This window comes from Cavia porcellus, unplaced genomic scaffold, assembly GCF_034190915.1.
Source record: "Cavia porcellus strain 051 isolate PalLab524CR breed Dunkin Hartley unplaced genomic scaffold, mCavPor4.1 scaffold_5, whole genome shotgun sequence".
Lineage (NCBI taxonomy): Eukaryota > Metazoa > Chordata > Mammalia > Rodentia > Caviidae > Cavia > Cavia porcellus.
In genome coordinates, this window is record NW_026947488.1 from 55,087,230 (window position 1) to 55,103,116 (window position 15,887).

General features: G+C 55.7%; 2 protein-coding genes across 4 annotated transcripts; one reads left to right on the forward strand and one right to left on the reverse strand.

The window, feature by feature from the left end:
* Nucleotides 1–3,709: 3,709 nt before the first annotated feature.
* Gpr62 (G protein-coupled receptor 62) lies at nucleotides 3,710–5,699 on the forward strand. The gene has a single exon (XM_003476473.5). The coding sequence runs from the start codon at nucleotides 3,969–3,971 to the stop codon at nucleotides 5,043–5,045; it is 1,077 nt and encodes a 358-aa protein (XP_003476521.1). The 5' UTR covers nucleotides 3,710–3,968; the 3' UTR covers nucleotides 5,046–5,699.
* Pcbp4 (poly(rC) binding protein 4) lies at nucleotides 5,649–15,264 on the reverse strand. 3 transcript variants are annotated; one of them, XM_013159693.3, is made up of 13 exons: nucleotides 15,097–15,264; nucleotides 9,177–9,321; nucleotides 9,010–9,033; nucleotides 8,882–8,914; nucleotides 8,586–8,702; nucleotides 8,226–8,357; nucleotides 7,955–8,083; nucleotides 7,675–7,749; nucleotides 7,471–7,515; nucleotides 7,326–7,389; nucleotides 7,162–7,214; nucleotides 6,906–7,075; nucleotides 5,649–5,912 (listed from the first exon to the last, which is right to left on the reverse strand). In XM_013159693.3, exons 2-13 carry the CDS (start codon nucleotides 9,255–9,257, stop codon nucleotides 5,807–5,809), a joined length of 1,029 nt encoding a protein of 342 aa, XP_013015147.1. In that variant the 5' UTR covers nucleotides 9,258–9,321; nucleotides 15,097–15,264; the 3' UTR covers nucleotides 5,649–5,806. The 3 variants fall into 3 exon arrangements, with proteins under 3 accessions (XP_013015147.1, XP_013015148.1, XP_003476761.1); XM_013159694.3 differs by having other exon boundaries at nucleotides 5,649–6,308; XM_003476713.5 differs by having other exon boundaries at nucleotides 5,649–6,505.
* Between the last annotated feature and the right edge of the window lie 623 nt (nucleotides 15,265–15,887).

A 15,887-nucleotide genomic window follows, 5' to 3' on the forward strand; every position in this document is an offset into this window, starting at 1 on the left:
TAACCGTTTCTCCAATTCCGGTCAGGCACCACAGAAGCTTCCATTCTTCCCCAAAGCTGTATTTCCTCAGTTCATAAACAGTAAGCACCTGGGTCCCCATCAAATATCAATATATTTACCACTTGCCTTATCCCACACAATTTGGTTTCAGAATTCCTATACCCATATCATTAGGTTTATTTGTTTCTATTTATATTCACTTTTTAAAGTGAATATAAATCTCCATCCTTGTTAATTTATGAATCTCAGTCCATAAAATACTAACACAGCTCTCGTGGGTTAACACAGCTCTCTTCAGGAGAATCCTCCTAGTCCTCTCTACTCCCATGGCATTTATTTCTGGTTTATCCCTCCTATTTTTCTACCCCTAGTGCTGAGGACTGAAGCCAGGCCTTCACCCTGAGCTGCATTCCCAGCTCTTTTTTATTTTTTATTTTGAGACAGGGTCTGGCTAAATTGCCCAGGCTGTGGTTGAATTTTGAATTCATCTTAGTGATTTTGGAGGAAGCAGCACTCTCCTGCCCACCGCAGCCTCCAGTTCTTGCCTTCCCCAATCTTGCTTCCTCACTCCTTGCTCCCACCTAGCCCAGCTGAGCTCTCCTCAGGCCTGCAGGCCTGTCCAGGTTGGAAGAAGCAGAAGCAGGAGCTCCCCCCTTCCTCTAATCCACAACCTCAAAAATCCCCTTCACTTCCCCTAAGCAAGTGGCCATATTCCCAATGTGACCAAGAACAGGACAGGAGGGGCTGGGGATTTAGCTCAGCGGCATAAGTGCCTACCTTGCAAGCAGGCAGTCGTGAGTTCGATCCCCGATACCGATAAAAAACAAAAAGACAAAAAAAAAAGAACCTGACAGAACACCACATGGACACAGCTCTAGGAGGCAGGTGACGGGCTCTAGCTATGTGCTCTGGGCCATATTCCTCCACTCTGTGAGTCTAAGCCCTCATGTTTGAATAATGGAAAATTGGATGAGGGCCTGCAAAATTCCAGCACAAATAGTCAAACCAGGCGGTTCGTGGCTGATCTCTACCATCTGGATCTGCAGTGACACTGGCCATGTGGATTTGGGGGGCACATGCTTGAAGAAGACAGCTGAGGTCCCTGCTCCTACATCCTAGTAAAACAGGCTTACAACCAACATGTGCATAAGTATAAAATGTAATATCAGCTAAGAAAAGTGCCAGGAAGAAAAAATTACAGAAGATGGAATAATGTTGAAGATGGTCAGTGAAGGCCTCTCCAGAGAAAGAGTGAGTGCAAAGATCCAATGGCAGAAAGTGCTATATAATCCCAGCACTCGGGAGGCTGAGGCAGGAGGATTGTTGCGAGTTCAAGACCAGCCTTGGCTACAAAGTGAGCACAAGGCCAGCCTGAACTGCATAGAGACCCTGTCTCAAAAAGACGAAGACGACGACAACGACAACGACGACGACAAAGAAGAAGAAGAAGAAGAAGAAGAAGAAGAAGAAGAAGAAGAAGAAGAAGAAGAGTTATATAGTTATATAACAGGTGAGAAGAACAAGAAGATGATTGCTGTGGCTGGGTGTGTGGTGGAAGAGAGGAGGGAAGCAGAGATGTGGGGAGAAGGCACATAACAGAGACGACCCCACATCACGGAGGAGCTGAGATCCCACAGATGATGGGGAGCTCTTAGAGGGATGGGAGCAGTCATGACTCCATCTTATTTAAGAAGGACCCACTTCAGCTGCTGGAGACATGAAGGTGTTTGTCAGTCAAGATCCAGCCACTGAAACAAATTACCCAAGGTATCTAGACAAGGGAAATCTGGTCAGAGGAAGAACTGAGCTACTAACAGATGATGAAGCATTCGGATGATGAACAATAGTGGGAAGCCCACCACCATACAGGGTAGAAAGTTAATGAAAGGAAACACTGTTCTTTTTTTTTTTTTTTTAACTTTTTATTGGTACCGGGGATTGAACTCACAACTGCCTGCTTGCAAGGCAGGTGCTTATGCTGCTGAGCTAAATTCCCAGCCCCGGAAACACTGTTCTGATGAGTGCTCCTGCCAGGATCACCTTGCAGGAACCAAACCCGCAGGAGGCTGTCTGAAGGTAGCCAGGACTGGCGGCGGGAGTGCTTAAAGTCCCAGGTGGAACATGATACTTCCTCCCTCCTCCCATTCTCCAGTCTTCTATTTGTAATGTCCGCTCAATGCACACTCACAAAAGAGTCAGGCAAGTACAGTTCTTACGGAGGAATGCACAAGCACAGAGGAAGGCAGTCCAAGCCCTTCCTGGATAGCCTATGAGCTAAGGGGCCAAGGGAGCAAGGAGCAGGGAACAGATCTGCAGGCAAACAGGCAGATGGCCAGGATAAGATGCAGGAGCAGAGGTCAGATCATCAGTTAGAAGGGTGCTGCAATGGTCCAAGTAAGACATGGGGGGGGGGCTGAGGATTTAGCTCAGCGGCATAAGCACCTGCCTTGCAAGCAGGCGGTCGTGAGTTCGATCCCTGGTACCGATAAAAATGAAAAAGACAAAAAAAAAAAAAAAAAAAAAAGACATGGTGGTGGCAGAAGCCAGGGTATTGAGGCTGGAAGTGAGAAAGCACTGGATTTTGGATATCTTGGTGGATTGGATATGGATGTAATGGAAAGGGAGAGATTTATCCTGAGAAATTTGCTAAGATAAAGATTCTAGGAGGAGCAGGTTGAAGAGGATCAAGAGTCATAGTTCTGTTTTTGGAACAGTAAGTCTGAAGTGCACATTAGGTCAGAGTCCTGAGGGAAACATTAAAGAGGCAGCCAAAGACTCAATCCTGGTGTTCAAGGAAGAATTTCAGATGCATATGCAAGACACCAGGGTACAGATGGGGTTTTGCCATGAGACTGGGTGCCACACTGGAGTTACACAGCTCTCCCTGAGTCAGCCACCTTGAGTGCCATGCACTGACTGGCCAGGACTGACTTTTGTGTGGGGAAAACAGAGGGTGGAGATCTTGCTCACTGAAACTGCAAGTCCTGAGAACTGGGGGAGGGTGGTTCCCTAAAGAAAATTCAGGGTGCTTTTCTCAGAAAGGAGTTTGTTTGCTAGTAATAAATATAACCAGCAAGTTGTCTGCTAAGATCTGCTGTTCCCCGCTCACTGTCACGCAGCACCCATTCTGTGCCAAGTTTTAATAGTGGCCAAGCACCTACTGTGTGCTGTGCCTTTGGATTTTCCTTCCAGGAGAGTTACTCCTGGGGTTCAGAGCATAACTAAGAGTGTTCCTGCTGCAGTTGTTTGTTTTTGTTTTTGTTTTTGTTTTTTGAGACAGGGTCTCACTAAGCAAGCTGACCTCAAACTCACTATGTAGCCACAGCTGGCCTCAAATTCACAGTGATCCTCCTGTCTCAGCCTCCCAAGTGCTGGGATTACAGGCATGTGCCACCACACCCAGCCCTGCTCCAGCAATTTTAACCAGTTTGGGGTAACTGATCACTCCCTGTGCACATATTTCCCACCCTAGAAAAGGCGTGACGGGGTCTGGCTGGCTCTAAAGGGACACTGTAATCCCCCTTCTCTAGGCTGGCGCCTGCTTTACTCACCACCCTACCACCCCTTATTCCCCCACCCTACCCCCACCCCCTAGCACTTCCACAGCAGCGCCTCCAGCCTCCAGCTGGCAGCTGCTAGGACCCAGGGGCTGGCGCCAGGCTCTGCCCCTCCCTTGCCAGCTCCATGTGTCTCCAAAGAGCAACATCAGAGTAACAGCCAGTACCATCTCCGGCAGAGGCTGAATGGCTGGTCTAGAGCAAGGAGAGAGAGCCAGCAGGCTCAGACTTGCACTCTCCAAGGCGCCCACCAAACTCCCAAAAGAATGGCAGCCTGGGCATCGGAGCCCCCTTCTGGGCAGCCTATGAGGTGAGGGACCAGAAGAACGAGGGTCAGGTAATGGGAACTGTGGCACTGAAGGATCCCATCGCCTCTCTGCATACTGGCACAGGTGAAGCCTGAGCATTCCAATGGCCAACACCACAGGGCTGATCGCCGCAGAAGTTGCAGGCTCGGTGGGCTTGATCCTGGCAGTTCTCGTGGAGGTGGGGGCCCTATTGGGTAACGGGGCACTGCTGGTTGTGGTGCTACGCACACCTGGCCTGCAAGACACGCTCTATCTGGTGCACCTATGCGTTGTGGACCTTCTGGCAGCCGCTTCCATCATGCCGTTGAGCTTGCTAGCCGCACCCCCTCCTGGGTTGGGCCGCGTGCGCCTGGGACCCGGGCCGTGCAGAGCTGCACGCTTCCTCTCCGCGGCGCTGCTGCCCGCATGTACGCTTGGCGTGGCCGCGCTAGGCCTGGCGCGCTATCGCCTCATTGCATACCCGCTGCGTCCTGGCGGGCGGCCGGCGCCCGGGCTCGTGCTCACTGCAGTGTGGGCCGCTGCTGGGCTTCTGGGTGCGTTGTCCTTGCTTGGGCCGCCACCTGCGCCGCCACCAGCCCCGGCGCGCTGCTCGGTCCTGGTTGGAGGCCTCAAACCCTTCAGGCCACTCTGGGCGCTGCTGGCCTTCGCGCTGCCTGCGCTCCTGCTGCTTGGCGCCTATGGCAGCATCTTCCTCGTGGCGCGTCGCGCCGCCCTGCGTCCCCCGCTGCCCATGCGCGGTACCCGGCTGCGATCGGACTCTCTGGACAGCCGCCTCTCCTTCTTGCCTACCCTCCGGCCTCGCCTGCCCGGAGGAAAAGCAGCCCTGGCCCCAGGTCTGGCAGTAGGCCAATTTGCAGCCTGCTGGCTGCCTTATGGCTGTGCGTGCTTGGCGCCAGCAGCGCAGGCAGCAGAGGCCGAGGCGGCTGTCACCTGGGTGGCCTACTCGGCCTTCGCTGCTCACCCCTTCCTGTATGGCTTGCTGCAGCGCCCTGTACGTTTGGCGTTGGGCCGCCTCACCCGCCGTGCTCTGCCTCGGGTCCCAAAAGCCTGGCACCCTCGAGCACTCCTGCAGCGCCTCAAGGGACCCCCAGAAGGCCCTGCCCTGGGCCCTTCTGAGGCACGCCAGCAGGCCGGCGGATTTGCGGGAGGACCCAGCCTGAGCCTGCCAGAAACCACTTAAGAGCTCCTTCTCCTGACTGAGGAAAGAGGGCGCTATCAAAGAAGACCCATCCAGCCTCCTGCACAGGCGGCAGCAGGTGCCCAGCCTGGACTTTTGGCACTGAAATGGGAGACAGTTTGTCTGCAGTCTGGCAAGGTCCAGAGACTTCTCCAGAATTTTTGGTTCTGAGCCACATGGCACAGCCCTGTGCACAACCTACTCTCCTGAGACCTCAGTTTCCCCTTCTGTACCCTGAATCATCTCTGAGAGTCCCTCTGGCACAGGTTGTTTAACTCATGGATGGCCCGCAAGTCCCCAAGGATGGGCCAAGCCACAGTAGAAGGCACCAGGAGGTGGACCCTCAGAAGGACTTCCCCAACATCTGAACCAGGGAGACAAAGCTGGACAAAGCTACTGAACTCTTCTATCTACTTCTGTGTCCAGAAGACAACTAGATCTCTCTAATGCTAGAAGCAGGAGGCTGGACAACCCCCAAAGGCCCTGAAACCTGAAAAGTGGTGTGTGGAGGGGGCTGGAGCCCAAGTCAAAGATGAAAGTCCTCTGGGGCTTCTGCTGCACCCACTTTCTGCACATTTTACCACCCCAACACCAGTATTTCACACCTTTCTGGTCGCTGAGAATATTTATTCAAAAACAGGGATTGAAAAAACTGTACAGAGTGTCTGCTGCTTGGGCCCCTGCCCCCCCAAGCCACTCCCTCAGCTACCCAGCAGAGCCCCCTCTTTGGGTTGCCCCTGACAAGCCCAGCCAGTCCATTCCAGTCAAAAAGTATTACCCATGGAAGCAGCGGGAATCTGCAGGGAGTTGGAGAGAAGCTTGGCCCCGGGCCCTCCTTGATTCCCACTGGGGGGCCGTAGGTAGAGAGCCCTAAGGGATAGAGAATACATGGTTCCCCCCATGGTGGGGCACTAGGGAGGCCCCTGGCTGCTCCCAGAGCTAAAGATAGGGTCCTCTGGCCAAGGGCTGCCGCAGCTCCCAAAACCCTGGGCCAAAAACTGCCCCTTCTCCAAGAGTAGGAACTCCAAAGACGGGCAGGGTAGGGGATGTATCCATGCGTCTGGCGTTAGCGGCTGCATTTGGGACCCCAGGGTGGAGTTTCCTTGGACAGGTAGGATGTGGAGGCAGACCCTGCCGGAGGTCCTGCCTGCCCCCGCCTGTGCCTCAGCTGGCCTCAGTAGGGGGAGAATTTCTGCCGCTCAGCTTTCTTGCTCCCATTGGCCGCTGCCATCTTGGCAGTGTAGGCCGCCAAGCCCGGTGGTGGCCCTGGGGAAGCAGGTGGTAGAGCCAAGAAGGGCACAGGCTTGAGGCCGATGAAGTTGGAGAGGGAGATGGCATAGGGTGTGCCCAGCAGGCCTGGGGGAGCCGTGGGCAGGGCCGTCAGGGGCGGCGAGAAGGGGGCAGGCAGGTCTGCGGGGGCCGAGCCGGGCGTCCCCCCAGAGGTAGACTTGGCCGTCTCTAGACTGGAGAGAGGGATATAGAGGGGAGATGAAGGGGAGAGCAGGAGTGAGATGGGGGCAATGAGGGAAGATACACGGTTTGAGACTAGCCAAAGACAGAAGAGAAGCACTGAGAGTAGTGGGGTAAGTATACTTGGGGGAAAGTGGGAAAGGTAGAATGTGAGGAGGAAGGGAGGGATGATAACCAGATCTAGTGTGAGATGAGAGTAAAAATGGGGCTGTGGGCAAAGACCCAGGGGACAGAGACAGCAATGGGGAAAGAACGTGAGACTAGAGTAACAAGGGGGCTTGGGTAGAGTACTGTAGAGATGTGAGTTCTAGGAGGCGAGGACCAGTCCAGAGAGGAAGGAGGTCAGTTTTCCCCTCCCCACCTGGGATCCCCCATTGTCCACTCCATGCTCACCAGGCAGTGATGAGGTACTGGGCCAGGGCGATGGAGACTGGCGAGCCAGTGATGGTTATGTGCCGCTCACCAGCACCCTCTGCTTGATTCCCGATCTTGATATGTGCCCCAGACATCTGCCGGATCTCACTGATCTTGCTGCCCTGGCGACCGATCACGCAGCCAATCAGCTAGGGAAAAGGCAGAAGTTGACCTTAAGCATGGCCCAGAACCTCATCTCTCTTACCACCCTCCAGCCACTATATCCCCTGCTCACATCATTGGGAACCAAAAACTCCTGGGAGCTGGTTTGTGCAGCTGGATCGAGTCCTAAGGCAGAGGAGAGGAACTGAGTGTGTGGTGGGCCTCTCTGAACCCCATGTCCATCAAAGAGTGCTGCCCAGCCTCTTGGATCTGCCTCCTCCTGCAGGGGCTGTTTACCTGGCACCACACTGGGTGAGGCAAAAGGGACTGCATGGCCCGAGAGCTGCTGGAGCTTGGTGACCTGTGCCAAAGAGGGGTCAGAGATCAGAAGTTAGAGGAGGCTTAGCTCAGACAGGGAGAGTCTTGGCTGTGGTTCACTCACCTCAGCAGGGGTCACAGCTCCATACTGACCCTGAACAGAGAAGCCCTGTAGGGGACAAAGTAGGTGAAGAGACTATTACTGTGTTAGGTCAGGGCAGGTTGACCAGGGTCACACCTCTCCCTCTCTATAATTTCTTCTATCCCCGCCTCCAACCCGGCCCCCCTTCTCCAATAATACTTCCCATCCCTCCCGCTGTCCACTTACCTGGTTGGCAGAGAGGAGGACAGTACCTAGGGAGAGGCTTGGATGGTATGGGATAGTGGCTCCTTTGGGTGGGGACTGGAAGGCACAAATGGGGGAGGCTCTTTGGGGACCCTCTCAGTAGCCCCAAATGCCCAGTAGCCTCAAGCCCCCTAGAAAGACCCCTAGATAAAAGCATCCTCATACTCTGGAGCTCATAATTTATCTCTGCAACCCCACTGTACCCAACCTGGTGCCACAGGGCCTATCTCCTGCCCCCTGTTTCTCTGCCCCAGGGCAGCACCTCCAGAATAACAGCACAGATCTGGCGCACACACAAGATGATGGCATCAGGCACCCCGGACACAGTGACAGCACGCTCCGTGGAATTGGGGAGCAGATCCCCTGCCACCTGCACCTGGGCACCTGTAGTCTGCAAATGGAAAACAGAGGCTACTTCTGGCTGCTTCAGCAGCCTGCAGAAGGGCTCCTGGGCTCAGAGCTCTCCTAGAGGTATGCAGCCATGAGCACGGGAGCCTCCCACACCAAAGGGTGGGGAACTCCTCTGCCCTTACCTCTCGGATCTCCTTGATCTTGGTGCCAGCCTTCCCAATCAGTGAGCCACACTGGCTGGCAGGGATGACAAGGCGTAGAGTCACTGGAGGCCTGGAGACACTGCCACCATTTGCAGGAGCAGCACAAAGGTCCTGGAGCAGGGAGATGGTGGGTGGGCTACATGCTTCTACTCCTCTCTTACCCCTCCCTAAGGACCTTCCTGCTAAGGAATTCGGCAGATACCCTTCCCCATGCACCTCCAAGAGAACACTGCCCTGGACTTGACCTCTCCTTCCCCCACAGCCACTGTTTGGAGTCAGAGCCCCACTCCTCCCCTCCACCCAGAAACACTTTGAACCCCCAGCCTGCTAGCACCAGACCTCATCCAGCTTGAAAGCAATCATGGAGACTGCATGGAAGACAGCGGCTGTGGAACCAGTGATGGTGGTGATGCGCTCGGGGCAGGAGCCCTCAGAGATGGTGATCCGGGCACTGCTCTGCAGGTACAGAATGAGTGCCAGGTAATGGACACAATCCCCACTCACCAGTCCTTATTTACAGCTGGAAACCACCATCCTCTCAGATACCCAGTGCTCTTCCCAAATAGAGTGGATCTGGTATCTCCTCTCCCTCCACAACGGGTATCTTGGGCTTCTCCCCCAAACTCCTTCCTCACCTGCTCCCTGATCCGCTTGACAGTTTCTCCCTTCTGTGAGAGGCAAAACAGAGAATCACTCAGCCTGAGCAGTCGCCACCTTCTACCTTAGGCTGAGGGGGACACACCAGCCAGAACTGGACACCTACCTTCCCAATTATGCTGCCCACTTCCTACAAACAAGATGAGAATGGAGTCAGATGGGTACCAATGCCCCAGGCCTGGCCCCTTCCCTCACCCTGGCAGAGGTCCACCAAAGATGGAACTCCTAAGATCAAATCAGCACTGGCCCGGTGTCTCAGCCCCTCTCACTCACCTTCCCATGCATCAGCATCCGTAGAGTGAGGGTGATGCTAAGCTCTGGCTCCTCCTCCAGCCCCGCATCTGAGCTGCTCATTCTGTCAGGCGGGGCTGGGGCCACAGTGGCCTAGGCGTGTGTCCACTCTGTGGCCTGGCCGGCTCTGGAAAGGGGTCAGACAGGAACCCAGTTCACTCTGGCCCTGCCCTTACATGAGGAGCCTGGCCAGAGCAAGCTAGTCCAAACTCCCAGAGGGGAGACAGCATGGATTTTGAGTTCCACATGTCCCCCTGACTAATGTGCTTATGTGTGTGTCGCATTAGCTGTGTGACCCTGGATAGGTCATTGAACCCTCTGGGCCCAGCTTCCCCCATCTCTCAAAGAGATACCAATTCCTACCCACCCTCAAATTGGGACAATTAAAAAGTAAGCGCATCACACAGCAGGAACCCCATTTCCCCGTCATTCCCTTCCTCTCATATATGAGGAGAGCTGGGATGTAGCTCAGTGGAAAAGTTCTTATCTACCATGTACAAGGTCTGGGGTTCAACCGCAACATCAATCAACCAACCAACCAAAGAATTAAGTAGGAGACCTATAGGAGGACTCCAGAAAGGACAGCCTCATCCTTGATCTCTTGCAAGAGAAGCTCCCGGAGCCTAAAGGTAGAGTTAAAATTTAAAAATTACTCCAAACAAGAGCCCAGCTGTTTTAAGGGAGGAGGATCTGCTGCAGAGGAAGCTGGAGCAGCCATGGGCGGTCTTAAAGGGAGGAAAGAAGGACAACAATAAAGCTGCTCAGGCTCTAGACAGGGTCCTGCCCCCGCCTTCCCCCACCTCCAGAGGCTGGGCCCATCACCTGAGCAGAGGCTGCTTTCGGACAGCTCTGAGCAGGACAAATTCAGCAACAGGGTGGGGGTGTGAGGGGGGTTCAAAAGTCAGCACAGTGGTGTTTTCATTGCTTCTCTATGACCCAGGAGGCGAGAAGTACCTAGGCTGCCCACAGTCCCCATGTGGACACTTTCTACTATGCCCAAAAACAAACCTGACATTCAGGGTCTCAATTTCCTCACCCATACAATAAAGAAGGTATGTCCCATCTCTGTCTCCTTGGGACTGGGGTGATGGGTAAGAAAGGGATTCAGTGGGCCACAGGAATGTCAAGGCCATTAACTGCTAGAGGAAGGTAGAGCCTGAGATTAGCTGCTGGGATTAGCTCAGCTGCTAACCCGCCCCACAAGACCCCTTTTCATGCCCCAACTTAATCCTGAACCTTAATCCTGGTTGGAAATCCTTCTTCAGTGGTTGTCTCCTGCCAAGGCTCAGCCTTGCTGGGGAGCTCACTGGGAGCCCAGAACTCAAGGAGGACAGAGAGTGGGTCCAGCTGGTGCCAAATCCAAGCCAAGACTTAAACCCTAACCCTGAAAATTCTTTTTGCCCCAGGGGTTGGGGGGGGGGGACAAAGGATGTATAACTGGTCCTGGAGCACAGGGGAACCTCTGGGTACCTTCTCCCTTGTCCCCCATTCTGTCCCAACACAAGGGTCAAGGGCATGGAGCTCTAGCCAGTCCCCACTTCTGAATGCCCCTTGCTAGTCAGGGCTTGGAATAGAAGGGGAAAGGGGCTCACAGTCTGAGCAACCAGAGCATATGTGGTCTATACTTCCCCATCCCTGCAATGGGGATGCCAACCCCGCTCCTCCCTTCCTTTGAATTCTGCAGTAAACTCTCCGGAGGGTGGAAAGCAGCAGGAGATGAAGGGACTGTGCTCTCCAGCATCCTAGCCAACCTCTGGCGCTGGCTGCCCTTGCTAGACATTCCCCTGGCTGCCTGCACTTCCCCCCATCAAAGCACTTGTGATGACGTGCTTAGTTTCTGCCTCCCTGGACAGCCAAGCCTGGAGCCCTTAGAGCAGGAGCCAAGGCTGCCGGCTTCTCCTAGTGTCCTGAGGGCTCAGCTCAGAGCCAGGCCAGCGGAGGTGCTCAAACATACTGGTAACTGAGCAGATGAATTCACCATACAGGGTGGGAACCTGATAGCTAAAGAGAGTCTACAACCTAGCCAAGCTCAAGGAGAGAAAAGGTACAGAGCAATGGCAGGGTCCTTCCTGTTAGTTCATGGCTGACCCCGGCCTCATCTGGACCCCTTCCTGGCTGCTCTTGTCTGGGTCTGCTAGCCTTCTTCCTGGTGGATGACCTTTTCAAAGGTGGTACCTGTTTGGCTGGTGAACATGGGTTCTGTTTGGCAAGGTGATCAGTTTGTCCAAAGTCATAATCTTAAGCTCTAGAATTTCGTGGAGGTACAGAGACCTCTTTGAGAGAGTAATCAGTGGGAGTCCTCACGTGGTTCCCACAACATCTCCTCACCTCTGTGGCACCAGGAAAGACAGGGCAGCAACATGGCCAGAACTGGAATTCCCACACGAAAAGCACCTGAATCTGCAGTAGACACCTTAACTGCCTCAAATTCAGGGAGTGACCTTGACCTAGGCCTCCTCTGACCCGGACCTTGGTCTGCCCACCTAGTACATATTCAGGGTTGAGGATGGGAGGAGATTGCTAGTCTCTGTCCCCTTCCTGTTCTGAAAGACCCTCAAATTCTTTCCTGTCTCAGGGAGAGAACAAAGGGTCCTGACTCATGTCTCAAAATTATTCTCCTAAGCCCCTAAAAATAAGTAGCCCCATTAGGCATTACTGGCTCTCCTGCCCTCGATGGGGCTCTAGGGAGTTCTTCCTAGCCTGATGGGCCTTGGGTCTCTGCTGGGCCACCCTCGTGGCAGCCACACATGATGCCACACTGACCTCCAGCTCACCTCTGGTCAGCAGGGCTCCCTGGCAGAACACACCAAGCTCAGACCAGCCCTTTACCTCAGGAGTCCCTCGTGTTCTCCAGGCCCACTCCCCAGACCCAGTGCCCACTCCTTCTGTCTTTGGCTTCCTGCCACTCAGGCCGGAGGGCGCAGGGCCGGGGTGGGGGTGGGATGACAGCTGTGTAAGCGATGGTTGCTGCTCCTTCCTGCCCCTCCCCCCCCAGCTGTCTCTCTCCCATGACAGCTGCCCAATCAAAGGGCTAGGGGCTTAGCCAGCTCCCCCCACAGGCAGGGATCAAGTGTCCACTCTGGCTTTGTTCTGGAGTAAGAACAATCCAGGGGAGGGGAGGGCTCCTGGGGCCAAGCAACTCAAGTAGACTGGCCCGCCCCTTGGGGGATTCCCTCCACTCTGCTAGCTGGAATGTCTGGACCAGTAAAGGCCCATGGACCCACCTGGGCTAGGGAGAGGGCTTTACCCTCCTCAGCACTCCCAGCTCCCAACCTAGCAGTGTCCTTCCATCCTCACTCCAAAAGCAGCCATGCTGGCCACACCCAGTGATGCTGGGGAATGGCTCTGAGCATCAGGCAAGGCAGGGTGTGGCAGAAGGGTGGACAGTAGGGGTGGGAGGTGGGGGGTCAGCCTATCCCCTGTTCTTCTCTCTTCTCTCCCCTGCCTATCCCCTGCTCCAGGGATGCTAGCTCTTGCTAATCAGCCAATCCCTGCAGGATCTGCCCTAGCACCTTCAGACCCATGGACCAGCCTGAGTTTTTAGTCTCCCATGACAACCCATCACATCAAACTTTGGAAGGAGGAAGCTTAGGAGGAGACTGCAAGAGAGCAGCCTGGGATCTACAAACTCCAGCCTCTTATTTCTTGATTCAGGTATGTTTCATAGCCAAAGTGCCCAGCAGAGAAGGGAGGCTGGGAAGGGAAGCTCTGAGAAGCTCACAGTAGAAATGCTACAGTTTCCTCATCATCATTAGATAGCCTTCATAATCAAGGGAGTCCAAAGTAAGCTAGGCCCTGGCCCAGGCCTAGACAGGAACACAGGAGAAAGGCCACACCCTCATAGTGCAGCCCAAGTCCTTGTCTCACTCAAATTGAGAAAAGGTCTCTAGTATCCATTCTCCCTGTTGAAGACGTTGTGTTCACTCTGCAGCTCAACAGATATCCATGGATCCCTAGTACCCAAGGAATAAAGCTTGATCTCTACAAACTGGGCCAGCTTCCCTTCAAGAGCCACTGCCAGCTTCTCTTGTCTCATCTCCATCCCATCCCCCAAACACACCAGGCTCCAAAACCTGGCCAGGTACCTCCAGACCTCAGGGCTGGTGATCCCAGCCTAAAATGCCTATCCTCCTCACACTGTCACAATCTTTCTCAAATGCCAACTCCTCTATGGAACCCTCCCCCAACCTTTCAGGTCAGATGTAATCACCAGGCCTCTGCACCTCCCAAAGATACAGCCACAACAAGTCTTCTGAGCCTGTCTTTCCACTACACAGACAGCTCCCAGGAAGATCTAAGACCAAACTCAGGTTAGGGCTCACAGGCCAGGGGCTACAGGCACCATGAGGCTGAGATTCCTGGGACTAAGGGACTAACCACATATGCAGGTGCAGGGCCTACACAAGATTCCCAGTTCCTTTCCCTAAACCCCTGTTCCTGCTGTTTTTCCAGGTCTAGAGGCTCCCTGGGAATGTTGCTGGGGAGAGTAATAGGGGTTGGTGTGAGACTTCTAAGAGGCCAAACAGGTATCCCTAGGAGGACAGGGGCTGGAAAAAGCCTCAGAGTGTGGGGCAGATTTCACAGGCAGGGTTCAGCCCATCACAACTGGCAAAGCCTCAGCAATCGAGCGACAAAACTGAGATCCAGTGAAAGGAGTTGTTCTTAGGGCTGTAGCAGAGACCACTGGCAGACTGGGAAAACCCAAGGTCCACCTGTGCAGCACAGCTCCTTTCTCAGTCCTCCTTCAAGAGGTCAGCGTCACTGGGTAGTGCTAATGGAGGCTGCAGAGGGGGCAGTGAAGGGGCTGGAGAGATGGACAGAGCTTGTCTGGGGACACAGGGTGGGGCTTCCAGCCTCCTCAGGCCTGGACTGCCAGGGTGTGTGGGCCGCCTGGTCCCAGCCCCCCACCCTGAGCATGCAAGGAGAACAATCCTCTTGTGTTTGGGTAGCCTGAGCCTGCATGCTGATGAAGGCTGAGGGTGGGGGCTGGGATGGGGGCGCCTTGGAAGTTGAGGGGGTTCCAGAACCTAGAACGATTAGATCTGCAGCTGGGGAAACAATAGGGTCTCAGGTGCCATCCATGAGGGTGACCCCAAGAAACAGAGCCAAAGCTCAGCTCTTAGGGAGTGCCTGGGGTCCCCTTTGTAGAGGAAGGAGAGCCCGGGGACACATATCCTGTTGGTCCAGCATGAGGATGACTATCCTGAGCTTGGTGGGAACACAAAGCCCCACATGCTAGGAGATGGCCCAGGCTGCATCCCTTTGAAGACCACCCTCCTGGGTCCTGGGTGGGGTGGGGCCTTGGGTGCCACAGGTCTCAAGATGGCGGGCCTGGGACCTGAGAATGAAGAGGTGGCCACCTCCCTCTTCTGGACTGGCAGGCACAAGGGTCAGGCTGGAGTAGCTGAGGCCCCTCTCCCATCTCCCAGGAACCCAGCCAAGAACATAGGGGAAGCCAAGGCACTGAAGGGTAAGAAGGCCCACTCTGTGCCCCAAGTGTGGTCTCCATACACCCTTGGCCTGGAGGTGTGTGTCTGGCTCCTCCTGGGACTGCAGAGAATGGGAAGGGGTGTGTGCCAGCCCAGAGCTGCAGAAGAATGGCAGAGGGCACAGAACCAGAATCCAGGGCAGAAGGTAGGAAAAGAGCAGTTTCAAAGAACGGAAACAGGGTGGGATGGGGGAGTCAAAACTGGTAACTGAGGTCCAGAAAACCCCTCCCAGGTCCAGGGGCTCCTCTGGCAGACCAGCGCCCCCCACCTGTGCAGGCCTCGGCAATGGACTGGAAACGTGTTCCTAGTAGCCTCCTAAGACTCTAAGCTGTGTACCGGGGAGCGGACTCCCCGCCCCCCGCCGAACCCCCAAACTTCGCGGCCCGCCGCGCCCCGCCCGGCCCGCGCCCTACCTCGCTGGGGCTGTCCTGCGACGGCGGCGCGGCGGCTGGGCCGCTCAGTCCCACATTGTCCCCGGGAGAGGCGGCCGCTCACAACTGCGAGTGACATCAGCTGCGAACAATGAGGGGTTTGACAGGCGCGGAGCCCGGCCGGCCCGAAGCCCGGCTCCGCGCCCCCCCCCACCCCCCGGCCCGCCTGGCCCGGCCCCTCCCCGCCCCCTCCCCGGATCCGATTACAGCGCGGCGGGCCCGCCCCAGCTGCCCCAGTGCCGCAGCCGCGCGCCCCGCCCCGCCCCACGCGCCGCGGTGCGCCCCGAGCGGCGGCCGCTTCCGGGAGAACCCGCGACCCTGCGTCCTGCTCCCGGGTCCCAGCTAGAGTCCCGGTGGAGCGCCATGCCAGCCACCGTGGTCTTACGCCGCCAACCAGCCTGGCTCGCTCTTCTGGCCTCGCGCCGCCGCGAGCCCCCGGCGTCCGTCCCCTATTTCGGACTCGGCCCCGGTCCCCGGGCGCTCGGGCTTCGATCCTCCGCCCTGCCTAGCCTTCCTCGCTTCTGCGCCATCCTCCGCGCCAGGCCTCGCCCTCAGAGACCCTTTTCCTGCAGCCGCCCGCGGCTTCGGCACCGCACCACCCGGCCGGTGCACACAGAACAGGTTACCCGACCAGCTCCATGGAGGAGGGGCCTGAGAGCCATGTGGCCCCTGTGCACCCCCACCTCATGGTGCTCCCAAAGCTACCCCCAGGATTTCTTCTTGGGCCAGAACCGCCAGGGACGAGGCGCTGGGCGGGGGCAACTAGACTGTTC